The sequence below is a fragment of the Bos grunniens genome, chromosome 10, assembly GCF_055505025.1.
Source record: "Bos grunniens cultivar Pamir isolate PY7600 chromosome 10, Bosgru_T2T1.0, whole genome shotgun sequence".
Classification (NCBI taxonomy): Eukaryota; Metazoa; Chordata; class Mammalia; order Artiodactyla; family Bovidae; genus Bos; species Bos grunniens.
Genome location: NC_141174.1, coordinates 97,279,489 through 97,305,746, shown reverse-complemented (window position 1 = coordinate 97,305,746; position 26,258 = coordinate 97,279,489). Strand labels below are relative to the sequence as shown.

Genomic DNA, 26,258 nt, shown 5'->3' with positions numbered 1-26,258 from the left:
TTTATTTTTATACCTTTTATTGAATATCATTAATACTGTACTCTCTAGACTTTATAGGCTGAGCTTTTATTAACCTGACTGGTGGGAACCTGACCTCTTTGCCACCCCTCATACCAAGGCATGCTGGATTTTTTTTTCTTAGAAAAGAGAGGTTTTGGTTGAATGTATTGTGTTTTTGAACATTTCTCTCACTTTTCCACAATAATTTTGCCTTTCTAAGTGAAAATCAAAATAATTTCCGATTAACTGTTAATTTTGTGATCTTAGGCAAGTTACTTAAATGTTCTGCTTCAATTTCTTCACTTTAAAATGGGAATAATATATCTTTCTTATTCCTTATGAGAATTAGAGATAATGTAAGTAAACAAATTGTCTAGGGACTTCCCTCGTAGTCCAGCGGTTAAGACACTATACTCCCAATGCAGGGGACACAGGTTCAAACCCTGAACAGGGACTAAGAGTCCCCCATGCCGCCTGGTGTGGCCAAAACAAAAAACTTTCTAAGCCCATAATAGGTGCCAGTACATAAATGCTAGAAAATGTGAATTTTCTAAAAATTTTATTTTCATCTTCTGGCCAAGGAGATAATTTAATTCACAAGATATCAATAATAATCCAATATCACTTTAAAGTATCAAATAGCTAAATTATTATACAATATATAAAAATTAAAATATTGGCTAGCTCTTATCAGTCAGACTTGACTTGGTTGAATTAAACCGAATCTCCGAGGTGCCATTGCGGCGTCTCGTGCAAGCGGGTCATGGTTGGCCCGGTGCGGGGCGCAGCAGGGCCTTGGGCCCTGGACCTGCTTTGGGCCCTGCCTCGTGTGAGCCTGGCTAACCTGAGGCCGAACCCGGGCTCCAGGAAACCGCAAAGACGACGAAGAGGTCAGAGAAGAGGTAGGAAGTGTGGCAGGGGCCACAAAGGAGAATGGCAGAGAGGAACCCGGCCCCGGCTGGGCTTTGAAGGAGGCCAGACTCCATTTTACCTTCAAATCCCAAAATACGGCTTTAATGAAGGACACAGCTTCAGACGCCAGTATCAGCCGTTGAGTCTCAACAGGCTGCAGTACCTGATTGACCTGGGCCGTATCGATCCCACACAACCTATTGACTTAACCCAGCTGGTCAACGGGCGAGGTGTTACCATCCAGCCATCTAAAAGGGACTATGGAGTCCAGTTGGTAGAGGAGGGCGCTGACACCTTTAAGGCAAAAGTTAACATCGAAGTTCAGCTGGCTTCTGAGCTGGCCATCGCCGCCATCGAGAAGAACGGGGGTGTCGTCACGACCGCCTTCTATGACCCGCGAAGCCTGGAAATTCTGTGCAAACCCATCCCATTCTTTCCCCGTGGACAACCCATTCCCAAGCGGATGCTCCCCCCCGAGGCCCTAGTCCCCTACTACACTGACGCGAGAAATCGAGGCTATCTGGCGGATCCTGCCAGATTTCCCGAAACGAGACTGGAGCTCGCCAAGAAGTATGGCTATATTTTACCCGACATCACTAAAGACGAACTCTTCAAAATGCTCAGTTCTCGGAAGGATCCACGGCAGATTTTCTTTGGTCTGGCTCCCGGATGGGTGGTGAACATGGCAGACAAGAAGATTCTGAAACCTACGGATGAGAAGCTGCTTGAGTACTACAGCTCCTGAGCTCCTTCCAGGGGAGCCAGTGGTAGGGCACTGGAAGGGGTGCTGACACATGTTTCCCACTGCGTCGGCTCAGTTTGTGTTTGTGCAGAGGAGGATGTTTTCTGTGTAATCACACCTTTTTTTTTTTTTTTTTTAATCAATATTAAAAATACAGTAAGCAATGACTGCGTGGAAGATGTGGATCTGTGTGTGTCTCAGCAACATGAGCTCGCTGGCACGCTGCCCGAGGGAGTAGGCAGCTCTTAGACCATTTCCCCTTGAGTTTTCCATCATCTTCCCATTCAGGTCTTGTCTTATTGTTGCAAATCAGAATGAATGCAGATGGGCTGGGCTTGCTTTGTTGTCCTCTCGGTGGGGGTCCGAGGGCTGCTGATGAGCTGGTGTGCCTCTTGGTTAGCCCTGAGGATCCTCTTACCCAGAGTCGAGACAGCAAGCCTTCAACCCAGACTGATGAAGATGTTGGATGGGAGTGTAAGGCTGGTGAATAGTTTCTAAGTATTGCAGTGTTTGCTGGCAAGATTGAAATGAAAATTCCAAGTGAATTCATTTTTCTCAACTCTGGCAAAGATGTCGAAAATGATCAAACCATTAACATTTTTTTTCTTTGAAGAAGGTAAATATTCCAATTGATATAATTTTACTTATTTCCTAGACTTTGGAAATCTTTGTTTTGCAGTCGTTTTAAATGATTTTGAAGAAAATGGTCAGTGGTTATATAAGCTATAAGAACAGTTGGTAACGTGAAAATTAAACTGTTAATGTAAAAGGTTTAGCAGTCAGTAAGCTTTTTTAGCTTTGCAAAGATCTGTTGTATCTAAACCACATGGAAGCTTAATTTATCCTGATGCAATTAAATCTTGAATAATTCTTGGTAATTCTTCTACAGTAGAATTAAAATGATTGCTGTTTATTTTATTAAAATTTTTTTTAAAAACCTAAAAAAAATAAAAAATAAACCAAATCTCCATTAGTGGAGATGGATACTGGCTTAGAAGTCTGTAGAGTTGGCTCTGCTATGAAATCTGGGGCAGTTCATTTAGACTCCATTTGTAAAACTCATGTGTTGAACTAAAAGATATCTTAGGTGTCTCTGACGTCAGAATTTCTGTGAATCGCCCAGTGAGTCTGGCAAAAGAGGCAGTGCACAGAGTTGGCAGAGCTTGGCTTCTGGGTCAGATCAACTTGTGTTTGTATTTTTGATCATCATTTACCAGATGTGTGACCTTGGGCCTCTTATTTAGCCAGTCATGCCTTGGATTCCTTGTCTGTATAATACTGGGTATAATGGACCAATGTTAAAAACTTGTGAAGATTAAATAAGATGATGTATGTATGATGTTTAACAGAAGCCTAATCTAATTCAGGCATTCAGAACATGATCAGTAATTTTAAAAGAGCTATCATTGGGCTTTTGAATAAAGGTACAAAAACCAGCTGTAGTAATACTTTATTTAAAAATCTTTTTCAGAGTAGCTAAATTTTTTTAAATTTCTAAGGGCAGTCTTAGCTGTGGAAACACTAGGTCATGCCATTATAGCAATGATTTCTTGAAGCCCTTGTGCTGCTGCTGCTGCTAAGTCGCTTCCGTCGTGTCCGACTCTGTGCGACCCCACAGATGGCAGCCCACCAGGCTCCCCCGTCCCTGGGATTCTCCAGGCAAGAACACTGGAGTGGGTTGCCATTTCCTTCTCCAATGCATGAAAGTTAAAAGTGAAAGTGAAGTCTCCCAGTCGTGTCCGACTCTTTGTGACCCCATGGACTGCAGCCCATCAGGCTCCTCCGTCCATGGGATTTTCCAGGCAAGAAAGGAGTGGGGTGCCATCGCCTTCTCCAAAGCCCTTGTAGATTTTACTTATTGAAAAACTGAAGTCAGTTATTCCTACAACATAATTGCTGAGCAAACAAAACATTTCTACTATTAATATTAATCTAGAAAATGTAAGTATTATTATTACTTCCAGGAAAGATATGTGACTACTGCCAAGGAAAGAATTAAGCTTTGCTTGTTCAGATGCTCAAAGGGACGTTGTGAAGATGAATCTTCTGGGACCACATATATGAATATGCTTGGCGGGGGTCGGGGGTAGGGTGTTGCTGTTGAAGGAATGCTGTAGGAAGCTTTGGGACCCTTGGAACACAAGCTGAGACAGTCCTGTGGCCTGGCAGTGCCTGGCAGCTCAAAGAGAAGCCTGAGAAGCTAGGTTGGCAGTTGACTCCTTTTCATGATTCAAAGGGCTCTGTTGGTGGTAGTGTGTTGAATTACTAAACTCTTGAGAAGAGAGATACCACTGAAAAGAGTACCTCAGCATTGCCAAAAGAGTGCTAAGTAATATTTATTTAAGGCTTTCTATGCCAAAAAGTCCCCTGACAACAATTTGGACATTGTGATACAATTAATGTATACTTTTTGTTTTGGAGAGGCCCTTTAAACTTGGCTTCCCGTTTTATTTTTTAACACGCTGTTTTTCACAGAGTATTTTGGCAGAACTCTCAGCCATACTGAAGCCATATGATTGATGTCCAAAGGGATCGCTTATCAAAAACAGATGTATAATAAATAAATTATGGAAATTATCCTTAGAAATGATCATTTCTCTGAACATGAGATAATGCACATGGAAGTGCTTTGTAAGCAGCAATGATCTTGAAATGTTGTTATTATTTTGAAAGTTATTTTTCTACTAAAAATGTTCTCATCTTTTCCTGAGCGTTTTTGGATCTCATCTGCAGGCTATTCCTGTTATTCATAGACTTCAGCTGGTTGATGATGCCTTTTCCTTGTCTAAGTGAGTATATTTTCTTCTCTCATCATTTAACAGTGTAGCTTAAGAAATTTACAAAAACAATAACCTCATCCTTATGAAGCTGGCTCCTTAATTTATAAAAGCCCTAACTTATTAAGATTAGGGTCAAATTCTGTGGTTATTGTGAAATTTTATGATATAAAAGTTGCTGGACAACATGAATGGACCTAGAGAGTGTAATATTGAGTGAAGTAAGTCAGACTGAGAAGAAATATCATATTACATCCCTTACATGTGGACTCTAAAAAGAAATGATACAAATGAACTTACTTACAAAACAGAAAGGGACTCATCGACCTAGAGAAGGAACTTAACGGTTGCCAAGGGGAAGGATGAGGGGAAGAGATATGGTTTGTTTGGGACAAACACATACACATTGCTATATTTAAAATCGGTAACCAACAAGGTCCTACTGCATAGCACACGGAACTCTGATCAATGTAATGTGGCAGCCTGGATGGGATGGAGTTTGGAGGACAAAGGATGCATGTCTATGTATGGCTGCGTCCCTTTGCTGTCCACCTGGAACTATCACAATGTTGTTAACTGGCTATACCCCAATACAAAATAAAAGGTTTAAAATTTTTTTAAAAAGTTGATGGAATATGCAACAACATGGATGAACCTTGAGGACATTGCTGCTGCTACTGCTGCTGTTGCTAAGTCGCTTCAGTCGTGTCCGACTCTGTGCGACCCCATAGACGGCAGCCCACCAGGCTCCCTCGTCCCTGGGATACTCCAGGCAAGAGTACTGGAGTGGGTTGCCATTTCCTTCTCCAATGCATGAAAATGAAAAGTGAAAGTGAAGTCGCTTATGGGGTCGCTAGTCCAACTCCTAGTGACCCCATGGACTGCAGCCTACCAGGCTCCTCTGTCCTTGGGATTTTCCAGGCAAAAGTACTGGAGTTGAGGACCTTATGTTATGTGAAATAAACCAGTCACAGAAAGACAAACACTGTATGTTTCCATTTATATGAGCTACTTAGAGTAGTGAGAACCACAGACAGAAAGATTGGTGATTGCCGAGGACTGGGTGGGAGGGGGCAGGCATGGGGAGACACTGTTTAATGGGTGCAGAGTCTCAGTTTCACAAGATGAGAAGAGTTCTCTAGATGGCTAGTGATGATAGCTGTACATTATGAATGTACTTAAAAAAATTTTTACTGGAGAACAGTTGATTTACAGTGTTAGTTTCTGCTGTGCAGCAAAGTAAATCAGTTATACATATGAATGTATTTAATACCAGGGGACTGTACACTTTAAAATGGTTAGGAAGACAAACTTTATGTTATGCGTATTTTGCAACAATAAAAAATTAGAAAAAAAGACAATTCAAAAAAGGTCATCATTGGGAAAGAGCAATAACATCTCCTACTAATAAAAATGAAAGCCACAGGACACAGTATTTTTTTATAACAATTTGACAAGAAGGAATATATGTTCTTTGTCAAGTCAAAATTTGGTGGTTAATTATATGAAAGTCCTGTGTATTTTTGATTAAATTAACTTTGGTAAAATAAGATTTAAACTGATCGTGGAGAAATTTTGAAAGGCTCTTAAAGGAGCAGCAAAGAAAATTTAATGTTTTAAAGGGAAGTCCTGAGGGGAAGGGAGGGATAGACTGGAGTTTGAGATTGACATGTACACACTGCTATATTTAAAATAAAATAAAATGCCTTTCCATGATAAAAAAAAAAGGGGGGGGGAGCCCTTAAAGGAAAACCTTTAGAAGGATGCAGTAGAGACGATGTAAATAGGAAAAAGTAATAGTGTTTAAATATTTATAGGATTATTACAAAATGTATAAGAATCATTATTTTAAAATCTAGATCAAGAGTGAAAACTTAGGTAACATACACTTAGTTCAGACTTGCATTCGTGAAGACTGTTAATGTTCAAATGGATAAATTTAGGAAGATTATGAAAGATATTTTCATATTATTCCAAGATATTGGAAGTTAAGGAAATAAAGTAACGGATATATCCAAAATAAAGAGTTTCTGGAAATGAATAGACTACCAGTTAGGACTTTGAAGTGATTTTTGTTACCCAAAGGTAATACCTGTATGTATAATTTTAATGAGCCTAAATTCTAATGTATTACAGAATTATTGATTTCATTGATAGTGGGTTTACTCTACTGCTAAGTTTCTAACCAGGGAAATGAATGTATGATCAGAATTTAAATTTTTAGACAATAAAGTTAAGGAGCACACATAATAAATTATCCAGTGCATTCTCTCTTTCCTTCACCTGTTGTATTTCTTGGATGAATGTCTGCATATTTTTCCCTCCTTTTTTTCTGACTTTTCCCCTCTTGACGTAGAGCACATTTCCCCACCCACTACTTCACTGAAACATTTCTCTGAGATGACCATGAATTTAGTATTGTTAACCACATCCTCCTGCAAACTTCTTTTTTGACTTCCTGAGACTTCAGTGTGCAAATGTGGTTCTCCTCCAGTATCTGACTTCTTTTTCCAGCTGCCCTGAGCATCTTTAAGACCAGTCATGGTTGTCTTATTTTCTTCTATCTTTCCTCTGAGTAATTCTTGCCTTCTTATGGTTTCAGTGGTCATTTTATTATGTAAATAATAATATAAGTGCCCACCAGATATAAGGTATTCAATAAACGTTTGTAAAGGATATGTCGATGACTTTTAAATCTATGTATTTACTTGTCTCCTCCTGTCTTCTGTTCATCCTGAGGTTATTTAAATTCAGTACCAAAAGCACTGAACTTTATTTCTGCCTCTAAATTGCTACTATCAATCTCTCTTTGTCAAAGGTACTACTGTTCTTCCCCCCACTTGAAACATTAGAGATATCCTTGACCCTCCTGTCTCTCTCCATCTCTCATCAAGTCACTGTGTCTTATCTATTCATTGTGGGGATCTGGGGAATGTCTTTTGGATTCTCACCTCACTTACCACCTTCATTGCTTCCTCGCTAAGTCAAATTTGCATCACCCTTTGCCTGGCCTGTCACATTAGCTTCTAGCTGTTAGTTCTTTAGAATTCTATTCTGTCTTCTGCAGCACAAATTGAAACAAAATTTTAAGGCATCAATTTCATGATGTTACCCTGATTGTTTAAATACCTTCCCACCAAATGTAAATTCTTTATCCTGATAGTCAAGCCTCTCCACACTTTTGATTACCTATTAGCCCCCATCTCTCAGTACACACAAAAGAAATTCCTTGCCTTGGTTAAGTTGGTCTGCTGTGAACCCCCTCTTTGTCCTAACTGCCTTCCTCTATCTTTCTACTTATTCCAATCCTGTCCTTCCTTCATTCTTTTTTCAAGTTCCTCCTCCAGAAAGCCTCCCCTGTCCCTCCCATCACATACCTATATTTTTCTTCTTTGCTACTTTATTGTATTCATTGACCTTGAATCTATCAAATTGAAATGGAGAGCCTGTCAACATTGCTTGGGTTCCACCTTATCAACGAGATGGGACCTTTGCCCTCTAGCTTCTCAATTTCATATACCTTCTTGAAATCAGGCACTGAATCATGTAACAAACATGGAAAGTGTGCAGATCATTTAGCAAGGAAAGGCTTTTTTGAATCTTTGTTGTTTTTTTAAAAACCAAACAGAAACGATTATATCGAAATTGAAACAGCACTTGATTTAACCAAGTACCTTGCTGAAGAAGATGAAATCATAGTGTGGCATGCAGTTTTGATGAACCTAGTAACCAGGGATCTTGTTTCTGATGGGAACAACCATGACATATATCCATTGTTAAAGGTAAATTCATTCTTTGTGAGATGGTTTTTAAAAATAATTCTTTTGTTTCATCTTCCTTCCATATTTTAGGTAGCATCTGTGAAACTAGTCTTTCCCAAAATAAGAGCCTGTTAGTTCTGTATATATTCATTTTCTTAGGAACAGTTGCTTATTCTTAAAAGAAAATACCTTGGTTGTAGATCTGCCCTGGGAGTTGTGTATGAGAGAAGGTATTGAGTTCTTGCTGAGGTGTCAGTGTGTCTTAAGAAACCAGAAGTGGCTGGAAACGATATACTTTTCTTTTTTATATAAAGAAAGGATAGTGTCTATTAACAACTGTTTTCCTAAAAGATTGTTGGTAAACAGAATGACCTTTCATGGTTCTATATCCATAATTTATATACTCTGATTTATAGGACCAGCACTTGAAACCAGAGAGCAATGTTCTAGAAAAGTAAATATTTTGAAGCTGCTTTTGATATTGGGAAGAGAGATGTGGAAATTAGAGTTAATGAATGAAGAAATGACTGTGCCATCTTGTCCTTATAAAAGGGGAAAATAGCATCAGTAAAAGGGGAAATTTCCATTATTAGGTCTTTAACAGTGATCCAGTGATCATAAGATAGATGGCATAGGAAAAGCCTAAGTTTGGGTGCAGCCCCTCGGACATTTGGGGACCACAAACAAAGCAGCAGATGTGTTAGGTGATGATCTCAGGTGAGTTTCCAGGGCCCTCTGAGAGCAAAATCACAAGCACCTCAGAGTTCCAGACTTTCTTTCATCTAGTGTCTAAAGTGCTGATGTGAACATACTTGAATGTGGGCATAGTGACCAACAGAAGGCGCTTGGATGTCTGTGGGGTTGAGGTGGCTCATTGATGACATCTGATCCTTGGCCTGTGAGTAAAGAAGTAAAAGGTCACACTTGTATTTTTAAAGAATTTCAATGAATGATACTATTCTGAGGGATGTATTGGTAAATATATGACTGTAAAAAGGCTGTTATTTACCAGCCAATAGCTCAGTTGAAGAAATCTTATTTTGGATCCAGGGTTTACATTTGTCCAAGGCATAAATCAGTGTTCCTTGTTTTCATATATATATATATATATATATACACACACACACACTAAGCATGAAAGTTTGAGAGTTTCAAGGTAGAAAGTTTGTCTTATATTTTCCCCTTTTTTTCCCTCTATTTTAAAGACAACTAGAAATTCTGGGATGATAGTAAGTAATAAGAGTGGGTGATACTGATTAAGCTCCTACTATGTGCCAGGCACTGTGCTTACACACATTGTGTTGTTTACATATCGCTTTCTTATGAAGAAAGTGAACCTAAAATGTTAAAAAAAATCATCAAATATTTAGTAACAAATGAAGTTTATTTCTGAAGAAATACCTGTCACCTCTCTGTTAATGTCTTTTCAGACAAGGGAAAGGCAGTGCAAATTGAGTGTTGTGAGCAGAACTAACTACTATTCTCTTTATTGTTTATAGAAGTATCTGTTGAAGAGACTTATCTCAATATGGAATACTTACTCAACTATGATCCGTGAAAATGTGACAGCCTTGCAGGAGGACTATTTAGCTCTGTAAGTACTTTCTGAACAGTGACAATTGAATTAAATGATTCATATTAATGGATAGGTTTCCAGATTCATAAAATAAGATCCTAATAGTTAACGATTCACTGAGAGATCTGTGTGCAATTTGAGAATAGTAGCTTTGAGATTGGTGAGCTACATATATCTTAATGGGAAATAGTAGTTAGGGATCTTAATTTACTTGCAAAGCACATACGTGTACACACAGGAGTGTATAGCTTTATATTCTCAACTATTATGCTACTGGTTGAAATCTTAAGTAAGTTGTACTATTGGTGAAAAGTTGTGCTAAGCAAAACCAGCTAATGCAAATGAAGGGTATCGGAAGGCCACAGAAGAAAACTTTCCGCTCGGTGTGTTATTGATGAAACAGGGAAAAGTTTCATTACGTATGTCAAATAGAAATTCTAACATTAGCAAATATGATGAGGGAGGTTGATGACTAATGATCCAGTCATCAAACATCATACAGTGACCTGTATCAGTCACCGGTGTGTGAGCATGAGCAAGTATTGTGAATGACATTGGTTTGGTGGGGGAGTAAGCCGTAATGCTAGTCTGGGAAGTGGGTGAAGGGCAAGACAGGGCCGCAGGACCCTGTGACAGAAGGTAGGCGGGCCTTCCAGATTTAGAGAGGGGATTTGTGACCAACCATGAACGGTGCAGGAATTCCATCTCCAGCTCTAGTCAACATCAAGCTGAAGTCAATTAAACCAAGCAAAAAATACAAACTATACAAAAGGTGATTATTCTCTCTCATGGGTTTCCTTCTAAAAGGGGAGAGATTTTAGCCTAGAGAGTGTGACTAGAAGGACAGGGCATTGGATTTACAGATGGATGGAAGACAGGGGGAGGAGCTGGAATGGAGAGTGGATAGGCAAGTTGTCTGAGCGAGCAGAAGGGCCCAACCAGGCGGCACCTTTGTTAACCAGCTGTGGCCTTGGCTCTCCTACACTGGCCTGAAGCGACCTGTTTTTTGTAGCATCCTGGGGCCAACCTCGGGAGTTAGATTGTGCTTCCAGAGAATTCCTTCTTGCTGTTGCCAGCTTGGGAAGGGTGGGGAGAGGAGTGAATGTGTAGTGAGTGGTCAGAGCTGTCTCTCAGAAGGCTTCCACCCCTGGTCTTACTACTACTGCTTATCAGAAGGTCAGGCCAGGCAGAGAGCAAACCAGAGGGAGGGGGGAACAAAGGAGATTTGGCTCTTGTATTTTCTGAAAAACTTCTGACCCTTCTGAGTTCCTTTACCTCTGACTCCAAACTGCAGAGTGTGAGGAGTCACATGTCACACTTATCTGGATTTATCATTGTTCCTCTCCATGTTCTTTTGAACCTACTTTCTTTGCAGTCATAACATGTACCTCTGCTCAACTATAAAAACAAAACAGAAACCTCCATTCCTTTTCTGGGGATGACATTAATAGCCAGGAGGAACAGAAGGAAAAATGGGCGCTGAAGCGAGGGAAGGCATAGCGTCAGAGGAGAGAAATAAACCATTCCCTCTGTTTTCCTGTGTAGAGAAAGAACTTTATTTTTAAGTGTATTATATCAGATACTCTGAAGTCATTTTTTAAAAATCTGTAAGCCAATTGTTGTATGAGAGAGAAAAAATAAATTGATAACAGATGTGGTGTATGTGTATACCTGTGTTTGAGGGAGATGAAGGATGGCAGTAATTTATTTCTTACCTTCAAAAAAATATCCATCTGAGAGCTTATTTGGTGCCTGAGAGCGTCTCAGCAAATATTTCCCTGAATCTTAAATATAGTTGCCATCCACAGAGGCTATTTTTTAACAAACCTGATATTATTGGAAGGATGTTTTTAAAATACCCATCTTTTTATGAAACACATATTCTTGGAAGCAGAAAAAAATAAATGTAGTAATGAAAAATAAATGTTCTTTGACTTTTCCTTCAAGAATATCACTGGACAAAGTTTTTGGAACTGCATGTTTGTTGGGTCTTGAGGACTGTCTTCAGCTGTCCAGAGAACTCTTCAGAAACTGGATGAACCATCCAGAGAATGAGTAAGAGTCATATTGTAATTGCCTTTCTTTTTACCCTGTTTCAGCACCAACAATGTCTCTCAATGTTTCATGCTTTTACTCTAGGAAGGAACATTTTGTTTTTACTTACATAATCTCTTTCTCTTTTTATTTTTTTTCAAATATCCTTTAAAAACAGATACACGCACACAGAGAATTGTCTCATGTAGGTCTGTGCATAACAATCAGTTCAGTCACTCGGTCGTGTCTGACTCTGCAACCCCGTGGACTGTAGCATGCCAGGCCTCCCTGTTCTTCACCAACTCCCGGAGCTTGCTCAAACTCATGTCCATTGAGTCGGTGATGCCATCCAACCATCTCACCCTCTGACGTCCCCTTCTCCTTCTGCCTTCAATCTTTCCCAGCATCAGGGTATTTTCAAATCAGTCAGTTCTTCGCATCAGGTGGCCAAAGTATTGGAGTTTCAGCTTCAGCATCAGTCCTTCCAATGACTATTCAGGACTGATTTCCTTTAGGATGGACTGGTTGGATCTCCTTGCAGTCCAAGGGACTCTCAAGAGTCTTCTCTAACACCGCAGTTCACAGTAGATCAGAAATTATACACTGGATTCTCACCCAGGACCTCTCATTACCAGGGCATTCCCTAATAAGTACCTGTGCTTATTTAGGTTGGTCTTTATGGTTATTTATTCATATATATAAAAGTGCATCAGCGCATCTCTAAGTTTTCAGCCTCACTGACAGCTGAGACCAATACTTTGTCATTTTGGTGTTATTACATTACCGTGAATATATGCCCTCAGATGGACTCTTAGAAAATGTGATAATAATATATGAAATTGAACAAAATTATCAACATACACTGTTTGTACTATTCTAATTTGTTTCTCCCTCAAATCTCCTTAGTTTCTAAACTAATTTGATGACTTCAAGATATTAGTGTGAATGACAGTTTTCACGGTTGCTTTTCTAGATTCCAGCTTTTGATATTCATATCTGAGATCGCAGACATTTTTTCTAGATTTATACTTCAGTGTTCTTGCCTGGAGAATCCGGGGGATGGTGGAGCCTGGTGGGCTGCCGTCTAAGGGGTCGCACAGAGTCGGACACGACTGAAGTGACTTAGCAGCAGCAGCATACTTCTAAATATGTGACAACCTAGATAACTTCATTGTATGTTGTATCTTACAGAATACCTAATCCAATTAAAAATGTTATTTTATGTTATGGCATTGCCTTGGGAAATGATAAAGAATGGGATTTTTTGTTAAAAATCTACAATAATAACACAGAGGAAGAAGAAAGGATTCAACTTGCTTATGCAATGAGCTGCAGTAAAGATCCACGGATACTGAACAGGTGATTATTGTAACTTAACTTGAAAAGGTTCTTGGTGGAGGAATGCAATTAATAAACTAAAGAGAGAAAAACAGACATGAGCTAATGTAAGAATTAATATGAAACATATTTATGCACCACTAACTTAGAACCATATGGGATTTTTAACTCCACTTATATTCTTTCTATTGAATAATTTTTACATATTTATTTTCTGCCAAATGTGCTTTTGCAGATACATGGATTATGCCATCACTGTGTCTCCTTTCACTTTTAATGAAACAAATGTCATCGAAGCTGTTGCAGCATCTGAAGTTGGCCGATATGTTGCAAAGGACTTTTTAATCAACAATTGGCAAGCTGTGAGCGAAAGGTGAGGAGGAAATGTGAAACCACCCTTTTCTTTAGGTCATCAATCTGGTGAATGGCTCAGGTTTAGTCTGGCTAGGTCCCTAAAGGCCTTCACGTTGCCTAGAAAAGTGGTTATTTTTCCTGCATTTAGTCTTACCACACACCAGCTTCGTGGAAGATAAGGTCACTTACCCTTGGTTTTGGTTTTCTCTGTGAATGTAGTTTTGCATGAGATACTTATCTACCTCAGTTTCCCCATTTTGCCCACCAAGAATCTTGTCTTCAGAGACACAGATTAGAGTAAGTCATGTTTTTCAGTATGAGTGTACATTTTCCATTTTGTTTTGTGAAATACATCGCCGTATCTTTAAGAAACAACATATGCAACATATTACTACATATGCTTGGATGCTGAGCTTGTGTCTTTTGTCAGATTCCCTTTATGTATTTGGGTTCCATATTATTGAACATTTTATGTTTTTCACCTTTTAAGATTAAATATACTTGCTTCACAGCCTGTCAGGTAGAATAGACATTGAAATGCACAGATCAAATAGCTTATTTTTAATAATTGCTCTTTCTAGAACATGACTTAACCATACATTCTTTTTTTGGAGGAGGGAATCAAGCTATTTTACTAATGGTCTTCGGCAGACGGTCAAAGGGCAGGAAGACAATGAGATTCAATATCCTTCTCCTGGTTGGGCTTTCCCCAGCTTCACAGTCATTGAAAGCCTTAATTAACCATGCCTTCTTAACCATGCCCAGAATTAAGACACAGCTTCACGTTACTTCCCAGGCTCAGTGCTTCCTAGTTCCTGGCACTTGTGTGTATTTGTAAGTGTATTCCAATCCCAAAGAAAGGCAATGCCAAAGAATGCTCAACTACTGCACAATTGCACTCATCTCACATGCTAGTAAAGTAATGCTCAAAATTCTCCAAGCCAGGCTTCAGCAATACGTGAACCATGAACTTCCAGTTGTTCAAGCTGGTTTTAGAAAAGGCAGAGGAACCAGAGATCAAATTGCCAACATCTGCTGGATCATGGATAAAGCAAGAGAGTTGTAGAAAAAACATCTATTTCTGCTTTATTGACTATGCCAAAGCCTTTGACTGTGTGGATCACAATAAACTGTGGACAATTCTGAAAGAGATGGGAATACCAGACCACCTGACCTGCCTCTTGAGAAATCTGTATGCAGGTCAGGAAGCAACAGTTCGAACTGCACATGGAACAACAGACTGGGTCCAAATAGGAAGAGGAGTACGTCAAGGCTGTATATTATCACCCTGCTTATTTAACTTATATGCAGAGTACATCATGAGAAACGCTGGGCTGGAAGAAGCACAAGCTGGAATCAAGATTGCCGGGAGAAATATCAATCACCTCAGATATGCAGATGACACCACCCTTATGGCAGAAAGTGAAGAGGAACTCAAAAGCCTCTTGATGAAAGTGAAAGTGGAGAGTGAAAAAGTTGGCTTAAAGCTCAACATTCAGAAAACGAAGATCATGGCATCCGGTCCCATCACTTCATGGGAAATAGATGGGGAAACAGTGGAAACAGTATCAGACTTTATTTTTTGGGCTCCAAAATCACTGCAGATGGTGATTGCAGCCATGAAATTAAAAGACGCTTACTCCTTGGAAGGAAAGTTATGACCAACCTAGAGAGCATATTCAAAAGCAGAGACATTACTTTGACAACAAAGGTCCATCTAGTCAAGGCTATGGTTTTTCCAGTGGTCATGTATGGATGTGAGAGTTGGACTGTGAAGAAGGCTGAGCACCAAAGAATTGATGCTTTTGAACTGTGGTGTTGGAGAAGACTCTTGAGAGTCCCTTGGACTGCAAGGAGATCCAACCAGTCCATTCTGAAGGAGATCAGCCCTGGGATTTCTTTGGAGTGAATGATGCTAAAGCTGAAACTGCAGTACTTTGGCCACCTCATGCGAAGAGTTGAGTCATTGGAAAAGACTCTGATGCTGGGAGGGATTGGGGGCAGGAGGAGAAGGGGACGACAGAGGATGAGATGGCTGGATGGCATCACTGACTCGATGGACGTGAGTCTGGGTGAACTCCGGGAGTTGGTGATGGACAGGGAGGCCTGGAGTGCTGCGATTCATGGGGTCACGAAGAGTCGGACACGACTGAGTGACTGAACTGAACTGAAGGGTCTTTCATGTTGTGTCTGAAGGTGACATGGTGCCTGTCAGTCCTGGGTCATATCCACACTCAGACAGGTGAGCATAAGCACAAACCTGACACTTTCTAATGTTGCGTGCTTAGTCTGGTCTGAGTCTTTGCAACCGCAGGGACTGTAGCCCACCAGGATCCTCTGTCCATGGAATTTTCCAGGCAAGAATACTAGAGTGGATTGCCATTTCCTCCTCCAGGGGATCTTCCCAACCCAGAGATCAAACTCAGGTCTCTTGTATCTCCTGCCTCCCCACCCCACCCCCACCTCCGCCATCCCCCTAATCCCCGCAGCCCCAGGAGGCAGAGCTTTGTAATTAGCTGGAGTGTCTGAAACATCTAAAGGCTTCCAAGCCCACCTACTCCTTAAAAATCAGAATCTGTTAGAATAGGGTGCAAAATCTATACCTTTCGACAGTCCCCTGAGTGACCCAGGTGTAGTTTAACAAGGAACCAATTGGCACCAGATTAAAAAATTAACTAGGACACGACTGAAGCGACTTAGCAGCAGCAGCAGCATTGCTCAATACGATGGCTACTAGCTAACATATGGCTATTTAAATTAACTGCAATTAAATAAATTTAAAATTCAGTTCCCCAGTTGTACTAGCCTTGTTTTAAGTGCTCAGTGTGGCCAGTAGCTACCATAATAGATCAGAGAGCATTTCCATCCTGGAGAGAATTCGACTGCACAGCACTGCTCTGTGGGGCAAAACAGCCCCCCAGTTCATTTTCCCTCTCTTTCTATACCATACAAAGCACATCTAACTGGTGAAGCTCTTGCAAATGGCTTGAGCAACCTATGGGAAAGATTGCTCTTAATTTAAATGTGTTTTAATTTTTATCCCTCAGAAGAATTTTTTCTGCATTTGGAGAACAGAAGCGTGTTTGCATTACTCTAAAAAGTCCATTGTCTAGTAATTTATTTAAATGATCTAACTGTATTAGACATGAGTATAGAAGGACTTCCTTTGTTTAAAAAAAGAACAACTCTAAATGGATATTTCATCATCCCTAAGAAGTTCTTAGAATTATAAATGCATTCACTTTTAACCATGGCTTAAATTTTTTTATCTTTTAACAAAATGCTATGCTCATAAAATAGATGCTTTTCTTTTTTATTTATGATAAATTAATCTCAGTTCACTCCTCTTGCCCATTCTGCTACAAAACATCTTTGAGACTCAAGTAAATTTGCCTTCTACATCTAAAAGATTTATTTTTTAGGATTCAATTTATAGTCACCAGTCTTGCTGAATTTTGAAAATGATTTTGAATAGTAATAATGTATATGGATTATAAGAGGACATAAAAGTTCAAATTAATAATTCAAATGTTTTCTACATTAAAATGGCACCAGGATGCTTACCTTATTCGTTGTATAGTAGAATATTTACTTATCACTTATTAAAGTTGTATTTGACACAAATAGTTGTATGTCACCAGTCCTCATAAAATGATATGAGACGAGTAAACAAATGCTATCACAAATGTAACATTTATCATATTTAAGTGAAAAGGATTTATTCTGAATTTACTAAAATGTGACTGATCACTTGTGAGTTAGCTTTGAAACTCGTGTTTCTCCAGAATGTTTCAGTTCAGTTCACTTCAGTCACTCAGTCCTGTCTGACTCTTTGCAACCCCATGAATCACAGCACGCCAGGCCTCCCTGTCCATCACCAACTCCTGGAGTCCACCCAAAACCATGTCCATCGAGTCGGTGATGCCATCTCATCCTCTGTTGTCCCCATCTCCTCCTGCCCCCAATCCATCCCAGCATCAGGGTCTTTTCCAATGAGTCAGCTCTTCACATGAGGTGGCCAAAGTATTGGAGCTTCAGCTTTAGCATCAGTCCTTCCAATGAACACCCAGGACTGATCTCCTTTAGAATGGACTGGTTGGATCTCCTTGCAGTCCAAGGGACTCTCAGGAGTCTTCTCCAACACCCCAGTTCAAAAGCATCAATTCTTCGGCGCTCAGCCTTCTTCACAGTCCAACTCTCATGTCCATACATGACCACTGGAAAAACCATAGCCTTGACTAGATGGACCTTTGTTGGCAAAGTAATGTCTCTGCTTTTCAATATGCTATCTAAGTTGGTCATAACTTTTCTTCCAAGGAGTAAGCGTCTTTTAATTTCATGGCTGCAGTCACCATCTGCAGTGATTTTGGAGCCCCCCCAAAATAAAATCTGACACTGTTTCCACTGTTTCCCCATCTATTTCCCATGAAGTGATGGGACCAGATGCCATGATCTTAGTTTTCTGAAAGTCACTGAGCATTATTCATGGAAGATACTGACAAGCCTTCTGTAAACAAGGGAGGCAGTAGCCCAATCAGTTTGGAAACTATTTTAACTCCCTCAAATTCACAGTATATGTTAGCATCACAAAGCTCCGAGAAGCCCGTCAGAAGGAAATCTAGCATCTAGCCCAGTGTCTTGTCACTTTGATCCTGCTTTGCACTGTCTGTGCTAACATAAACTGTCATTCTGCCAATAGGTCAGTTGTTCCAAAACAAAGACAGATGAGAAACTAAATTCTCTTACCCTCTCATCTGGAACTGAAACTAGACCAACATTTATTTATTGATGACCCACTAGTTAACTTTTAGGCCTCGGTTAAAAAGTTGTATAAAATGGAAGATGTTGTATGTGATCAACTGTAAGGTTCTTTCTGGTAATAAATGTTCTAGTTTTTCTATGCTGAGGCAGTTAGCTCAAGCTGTTGTAGGGGCTGTAAAGTGATGAAGACATGGTGTCTGATAAATGTTACAGAGGACAGATGGAAAGGGCTCTGGGGACTAAGAGAAGAAGGGGGCTTGAGTTGGAAGAAATCCCCTTCTGTGTGGAGGGGAGGACACCAGTAAATGCTGGGAGGGCAGGGCTGAGAGTCTGACTGGGGATGGGCCTTCATAACTGGCTGCAGTGTAAGGCCCTGGAAAGGAGCAGGTAGGGCTGGCCAAGCGAAACAGTTGAGACCCTGCCATTAGCGGTCCCAACTGAGCCCAAAATTCTTCCCAGGGAGCCTGATCTGAACGTGTATGTAGGACCATTTGCTTGAGCAAAATGGTTTGCTCTTGCTTCTCTCGCTCCCCTGTTCAGGGCTGTGCATTGTTAGATGAGAGATCTTTTGGATCCTGATCCCAGTGAAGGAGCGTCCATTAACCATAAAGACATCTTTCAGGTTACAGAGAAGTCACTATATATACCTGCAGCTGTGGACAGACCCTATGAAAGAGCATGTAAATAGACGTAAGGCAACACGATTTTTTGGTGATGTTTTATTGGATGTGGTAGAAATGTTATTTGTATTATCCTTGTTACCTTGCTTTCGGCTTTTATAAAACACTGTAGACTTTGTGGCCTATAGGAAAACCCTAGTTTTACTTGAATATAGAATACAAAGTATCAGCTGTATCAAACTGAATAAATCTTACCCTCAGCAAATGCTTAATTTCTTCTCCAGATAAGTTTTTTAACTTCCCAAAACTTTGTGCTATTTTATTTACTTATTTAATTTTTTTGTGCCATTTTAATTGACAGCACTTTTCTCTTTCTTTTTTTGATTGCTCCAGTTTATTATATATAACAAATATGTTTAATAATAATATATGAATTATAATAATATAAATTATATATATAGTGGCTGAGCTACACAGCATGCAGGATCTTTGTTCCCCCACCAGATATCGAACCTGTATCCCTTGAAGTGGGAGCATGGAGACCTAACCACCAGACCACCAGGGAATTCTCTCCAAATGTGTTATACTGGCTGAAGTCTTAAGCTTAAAAACTTACACTCATTTTTACTTTACTCTGTCCTATTTCATGATGGGGAACATGGAGCTGAAAGGGTTAGATTGGAACAACCGAGAGAATTAAGATGTTATCAGAGTGGTGTGCTGAGGCACTGGAGGGCCCATTCCCATCGCCTGTCACCGGGTCAGGCTAAATGCCTGGGTGCCTCTATGCTTGTTGCAGGAAGCCAGATGTGGCAGAAGGGATGGCGGGGGGAGGACGGATGCAAGAAAGGAGGGAAGAGGAAGGTGTGGAAGGTGAGATGGACTAACGTTCCAAATCACCCTGGCTAGCACTGAATATTATCAGTTTCTTGAAGGGGCAGCTGTACTGACAGACACTGGCTCCTGCCTCCACCTTAATACACTTGACTACTGGCAGGATAAACTATTTGTAACATATATTTTTTTGTTGAGTACGAATGCTAGAAAGGAGGGAACTGGAAGGTGTGGAAGGCGAGATGGACTGATGTTCCAAATCACCGTGGCTAGCCTGGAGAATCCCAGGGACAGGGGAGCCTGGTGGGCTGCCGTCTATGGGGTTGCACAGAGTCCGACATGACTGAAGCGACTTAGCAGCAGCAGCACTGAATGTTATCAGTTTCTTGAAGGGGCAACTGTACTGACAAACACTGGCTCCTGCCTTCACATTAATACACTACTGGCAGGATAGACTATTTGTAACATATTTTTTTGTTGTTGTTGAGTACTATTTCAGAGAGACTACTCTTTCAACAGGAGTGAGAAACCATCTGTCTCAAAAATATCTCCTCTTCAAACCTTCAAGAATAGGAAGGAATGAAGAGTGCTATGTACCCTGATAGGTGCTTCAACACAAGTCATCACATTTAATCTCCACACCAATGCTTTGAACTATATGTGATTCCCCATTTTGACAATTTATAAGTTGTCCCAAGGTGTCTTCAAACCCAACTCAGCTTTTAGCATAGCTTTTCTCTTTATTTGGTAGAAAAATCATACATTTAGCAACGTAAGTAGTTTTCTTCTATTTCCTACCTTTTTTTTTTTTTTTTTTGGAGCTCAGTTTCTTTGCAGATTTTGTCGAATTTCTTGAGTCATTTCACAGGCTTTTTATACCTGGCCAGCAAAAATGAAGAGCTAGGAAACATTTCTTCTTTCCCCATAGAAACAGGTTTGCTTGCCTGAATTATATGTAGCTGTCTCCTGTTCTCCACTGTGCTGAAGTAGATTCAGTTGACCTTACAGCTGGGAACTTAAAAAAGGACGAAAGCACTGTTCTCTCCCACCTTTGTCACACAGATGCCAATGTTAAGTCTCACAGATTTTAGTTTCAAGTATACATTTTGGGAGTAAGTCAGTTGTGTGAATCAACTATGAATAAGACAATGGTAGTTCAATCCTTTCTTGTCCATTCCATTATATTAACCTATTTTAATTTTCTTTCTCTTTTAATGCATCCAAAAGTCTTTCTTTACTTTCTTAACCCCAGCAGCACTCTGAGCAGGTATGTGTCTGCCGTCTTTCTACAGCAATGCTTCGTGGTTGTGTGTCAGGCATCTTGTCAGGCTGTCAGGGTCACTAAACTAAAAGGGGAGTTTCAGCGGCCAGGCCTCTTCAGGGAGCTCAAGGAAACCCAGAGTCCTTAGCCATCAGGGAGCACCAGCATTTTGAGAATCTCTGAAGATATGGATCCTCTTTCGAAAAAGCACAAGTACGAAAGTTTCAGTAAGCTTTCAGGGTATTTAAGTCAGAGCTTCTGAAACTGATTCTATATTAACTACATTTTTAAGGAATGTACTTTGAATATTTCCTTGTTCTCTTTTAAATTTTCTTAATTTTGGGTGTGTGACATCTATTCTAACCACTTCATTTTAAAAGATAAAAGCAGTTGCTGTTACTGTTTTTAAGAAGAGCTTTTTACATTTATATGAAACTTTTAAAACCATGTGTTACACAAATCAGTACTTAACTGTAATTACTTCTTTGTGCTAGTAGACTTTTCTAGAGCATGAATTTTCTATTAAAAGATGAAGCTAAACTACTTTATATATGCTTTTGCTTAGATTTGGGAGATAGGGATTAATAGGGACTGTATACTTAGCATTCACCTGCTGTATAGCTTTGTCTTACAAAACATTTTCCACTCCTGATTAGCGGTTTGTTGCTTTGTAGGTATGGAACACAATCATTGGTTACCCTACTATATGTGATTGGGAGAACCATAAGTACAGATTTACAGATCTCAGAGGTAAGTAGTATAGACAGTGTGAATTATGATAATGTAGAAGCCATTTTTATGTAATCTGGAGTTGCTAAAATTAAAAATAATAAGCTTATCTGAACTGTTACCTTCTGTGCTCTATTGGTGCTATTCTTGCTGTGCAGGAAATGTCTTTAATTCTGCCTTGTTCCTGAAATAGAGACCATTCTTATTCTTGGAGGGCTGGATTTCACCATTTCCCATCTGAGTCATTGCAACAGACTGCGGCCTCCACACCCTGGTCCTGTCTTCCCTCCGTCCCACCCATCACAGTGCTGCCGCTCATTGCCCTGCTCATCATAGTTCTCACAAAAAATGTAGAAGTTTTTTCATTAGTGCACAAGACCCTTCATAATCTGGCTGCCTTACTCTCCGTCTTAATTTTTGCCCTCTTCACGAACCATTTCAGAGAATAAAAGACATAGGCACCTCTGCACACATTTCCTTTAGTTACACTGTTCCACTTAGAAAATGTCTTAAATTATCATGTCCTTGCACATTTCCTAGATTTCAGAAACACTTACCTTCTGTCTCATGGCCTCCTCATGCCTGTCTTTGGCTGGAAAATTCCTAATCATCCTTTTAGACCCTCTTTCAAACACATCCTCTAGGACACTTTTAATTAACTCATTGACACCCTCTCCTCCATGCACCCAAATCATCCTATGTAGCTGTTACTATGAAAGAGAAGAACTGATAATTCCTGGAGGAATGATCTCTGCTTGAGTTTCGGCCTGCCTGAGACTGAGCTGTCAGGACCTAACTTATCAGGGATTCCCCAGACAAGAGAGTGAGGGGCACCCCCAAAAATGCTGAAATGGCAGCTCCTAGAAGCAACACTGAGTTTGTGTGTTGATCTCTTCAAAAGTGCCTCAGTTCAGCTTTCTCTCTACAGAACCCAGAAAAGTGTTGCTGTTGTTATTGAATGAGTGAGTGAAGTTTGTGTAACTTTAGCTCTCTCCAAAGTTCCAAAAGTCTACAATCACTGATGGTTCATTTTTTTTAAAAACGCAGAAATGGATTTAGTAGTGGTTCAATTATTGCAATTTTGAAAACAAGTAAGTTAGCTCCCATGAATATCCTTATCAAAAAGCTGTTAATGCCCAACAGTCCTATTTGTATCAGTTCACATGGTAATATCGAAAATAATTACTAAAAAAGGAAAATGAAAGTCACATGAATCCCTTTTCCCTCCATACCGGCAGTTTTTATCCACTCTCACATCTCTTGATCTGGTCTTTCTTCTCTACCCTGCTGGAGCCTGGCCTCTCTCATGCTCTCAAGCACCTATGAAGCCCCCCACAGTCCCCAGACCCACACTCCCCTCCCGCCCGCTGCAGACTCCCAGTCTTGGGCAATGCTGTTGGCATGTGGCTCCTAATGCCTGGCAGGAATGCCCAGATGTGGCGGGGAGAGAGAGAGGTTTGCTCTTGTTCCCTTAATCTACTTTTTCCTAGAACCTTACTTATCTTCTGCATTGTAGTTAGGCATGACAACCCTACTGTTACTTAATTTCAAATATATTAAGTTTAAGTGACCTTTTGTGAAGTTTGTTGGCTCAGTGGTAAAGAATCTGCCTGCCGATGCAGGAGATTGGGGTTTGATTCCTGGGTCAGGAAGATCCCCTGAAGAAGGAAATGGAAACCCACTCCAGTATTCTTGCCTGGAGAATCCCATGGACAGAGGAGCCTGATGGACTTTAGTCTATGGGGTCACAAAAGAGTCAGATAGGACTTAGCGACTAAAAAACAGGATCAGTTCAGTTCAGTCGCTCAGTCCTGTCCTACTCTTTGTGACCCCATGGACTGCAGCACGCCAGGCTTCCCTGTCTACCATCAACTCCCAGAACTTGCTCAAACTCATGTCCATTGAGTCAGCGATGCCATCCAATCCTCTCATCCTCTGTTGTCCCCTCCCCTCCTGCCAGGAGGAGAAACAACAGGGTGCACTATCATTTTATGGTAGCCCGTGTTCTGAGTTCTTATCCAGTGACACAGAAACAGACTTCTGACATGTATATTATCCATCACTTGGCATCCGGCTTGTATGTAATATTGGAACAAATGTTCTTATAACTGAGTGCTTGACCTGATTCAGTGAAGGAGTTGGATGATCCACTATAAATACTCTTAAGGATAACATTTGTAAAGAAACAGATGCTGTGTACTGGGTTTGAGCTTTGGAAATTACGTTATTTTTGAGAAGAGGGAAGGTCTCTCTGTCCACAAATCTGGTCTAATATCCAACATGAATCAGGAAATCTTTGTTGAACACCTACTGTGTGCTGCTGGGGGAATAGAGCAGCAAATAAAGTAGACAGATTTTCTACTTCCTGGAACTTCCTCTCTGCATCGGCTTCTTCAGGACAGGTGTATTCTTCGTCATATTTTCTCAGTCGCATTTCTCAGGGACACACATTTCTACTCATTCCAACTGCCATTCATCCGTTTGCAAGATCCCGATACTACCTAACATGAACTGTGTCTGACTGTGTCTAAGTAAGAAGTTCACTTACACCGATGGACTGACCATCTATTTGTTCTTTCAGCTGCAGCAGTTTTGCAGTAACATGTTGGAGGAGCACCAGAGACTCACAGTTCAGGCCAAATTACAGACAATAAAGAACGAGAATCTGAAAAATAAAGAGCGAAGTGCCAGGATAGCGGCGTGGCTGCGGAAAAACACATAATTTACTGGTGACTTTCAGCCTTTCGCTTGCGTATTATAATGTGCTCACAGTTTTGTCCTCCAATATTCTCTGAGTCTGGAAAACCACACGTTTTGTTTGCATTTCAGTCACCTTTGCTGCTCAGAGTCCTGTCCCTCCCATGTTGTCACATTTGGCTCAGCGACTGTTGGGAATTTGGCCAACCATGCTGTATTTCTGGGGAAGATTTTGCTTCATGTCAGGCTACGAACCACATAATTTACTTTAAATGCCTTGGAAAAACAAATTTACCTTGCAAAATTTCGCTCATTCTGTTGTGAAGGCCAGTGGAATATTACATCATTAGCTAAATGAGAGCATTCTTTTCTGAGGGAAACACAAATTTGCAATGCTCTAGGGTTTATTTAGTTCAATACCGAAAAGAGTAATAAGCAAATGACACAACAGTATAATGAAATAGAAACCAGAAAAATAATATTCACTGGCAGACAGAAAAGCCAAAGAAATGCAAATTTTAAAAAGAACAATTTTATGAGCCATTGTAAGTGCCCCAGAGGCAAGAAACGAGTCTCCTCCTGCCCCTGTCTCTCTCCCCAGTGTCTGCTGCATCGTCCCACACTTTACTGGCTACTGAACCTCCTGGTGTCACAAAGAGACCAGGGTCATAGCACCCAGGAAGTCCCTGTAGGATCGCTGTTGTGGAGACCAGATGGAGACCAAGGCTCTGCTGAAGCTCTGGACTGTATACTTCACCTGTGGGATGGACTGTCTTTCAGCCAAAGTATAGCCGCAAAAATAGTGATGTCAACAGACAAATAGCAATTATGGGCTCATCTCTAGTGCCAAGGAAAATGGTCAAATAAAGAGAAATAGAACTAACAGATTAACCAGAGCATCATCTTTACAACTTTGCACTCAGGGGGATTACGTTCGAAATGGGGTTTCAATTGGCCAAATTGAACCTGTTTGTAGTCTGGACAACTTTAAACGTTGTCATCAGTCCCCATGTACAGAATTAGCTCAGTTTTATTACCTCTGATTTAATCAGGACCGCTAAGGCAAATCACCCTACTCTAGACTTTGTGTGTCTACTGTTTAAATTCTTAATTTTGATTTTGTTTTTACAGAATGGGGGTAAAACTACAGATCTCCTATCTACCTCAGAGTGATGCTGTAAAGACTAAGGATTATGTCAATGAAAAGCCTCTATTTTTTAAAATTTAAAAGAAATTGGAATATAATTGCTTTACAATGTTGTGTTAGTTTCTGCTGTGTCACAATGTGAATCCGCTGTATGTATGCATATGTCTCATCTCTCTTGAGCCGCCCTCCCGCCCCTCTAGGTCATCACAGAGCTCCGAGCTGAGCTCCCTGTGTTATATAGCAGCTGCCCTTTAGAAAAAGCCTTTAAATATGTCGTATAAGCTCAAGGTAATGTGATCTAAGGGTTTTTTTAAGCTCACTTTCATATTCACCTTGCAGGAAGATTCTCCCTGTGAGGAAGTGGGAAACTATGGGGCGTGAGAATAAACCAAAGTCGTCTGCACAGACTTGATGATGGATTGTGGGTCCAGGAGACTGTTCTTTAAGTTCAGCAATTTAAAATGTAAGCAATAAACCACCTCCATGGCTTCGAATTATCGCTGTGCACTATCTCCCTGTGTGGTTTTTAACGTGCATTCTCTATTTCCTGTGTCTCTTCCAGTCGTCCGGCGCATCTCCCCATCACCGCGTCACGTATCTCCCCACTGCTCTCTCCTCCTCTCCTCCTCTTCCACCCGCTCTCTCCCCTTGGGTTCCCCTGTCCTTCTCCCTTTCCAGTCACCTTGGCGTCCTTCCACCTGCTTGTCCATGTCCC

At 40.5% G+C, this 26,258-nt stretch overlaps 1 protein-coding gene and 1 pseudogene across 4 annotated transcripts in view; both read left to right on the top strand.

Annotated features, from left to right (window-relative positions):
- Window positions 1-26,258, top strand: part of LVRN (laeverin) — a 106,029-nt gene that overhangs the window by 53,025 nt on the left and 26,746 nt on the right. Inside the window, exons 13-21 of one of the 3 annotated variants that reach the window (XM_086323245.1) lie at window positions 4,388-4,443; window positions 8,060-8,213; window positions 9,692-9,786; window positions 11,716-11,823; window positions 12,994-13,161; window positions 13,376-13,513; window positions 14,109-15,736; window positions 21,645-21,720; window positions 24,281-25,279. In XM_086323245.1, the coding sequence (XP_086179371.1) occupies window positions 4,388-4,443; window positions 8,060-8,213; window positions 9,692-9,786; window positions 11,716-11,823; window positions 12,994-13,161; window positions 13,376-13,513; window positions 14,109-14,235 (846 nt within the window). In that variant the 3' untranslated portion in view covers window positions 14,236-15,736; window positions 21,645-21,720; window positions 24,281-25,279. Of the gene's footprint in view, window positions 1-4,387; window positions 4,444-8,059; window positions 8,214-9,691; window positions 9,787-11,715; window positions 11,824-12,993; window positions 13,162-13,375; window positions 13,514-14,108; window positions 15,737-21,644; window positions 21,721-24,280; window positions 26,007-26,258 lie in introns of those variants that run through there. The other 2 variants (XM_086323246.1, XM_086323244.1) reach the window with 2 other exon arrangements.
- Window positions 2-26,037, top strand: LOC147365459 (large ribosomal subunit protein uL15m pseudogene; annotated as a pseudogene). The gene is made up of 8 exons (XR_015135567.1): window positions 2-4,443; window positions 8,060-8,213; window positions 9,692-9,786; window positions 11,716-11,823; window positions 12,994-13,161; window positions 13,376-13,513; window positions 21,645-21,720; window positions 24,281-26,037. The product of XR_015135567.1 is annotated as a large ribosomal subunit protein uL15m pseudogene (transcript).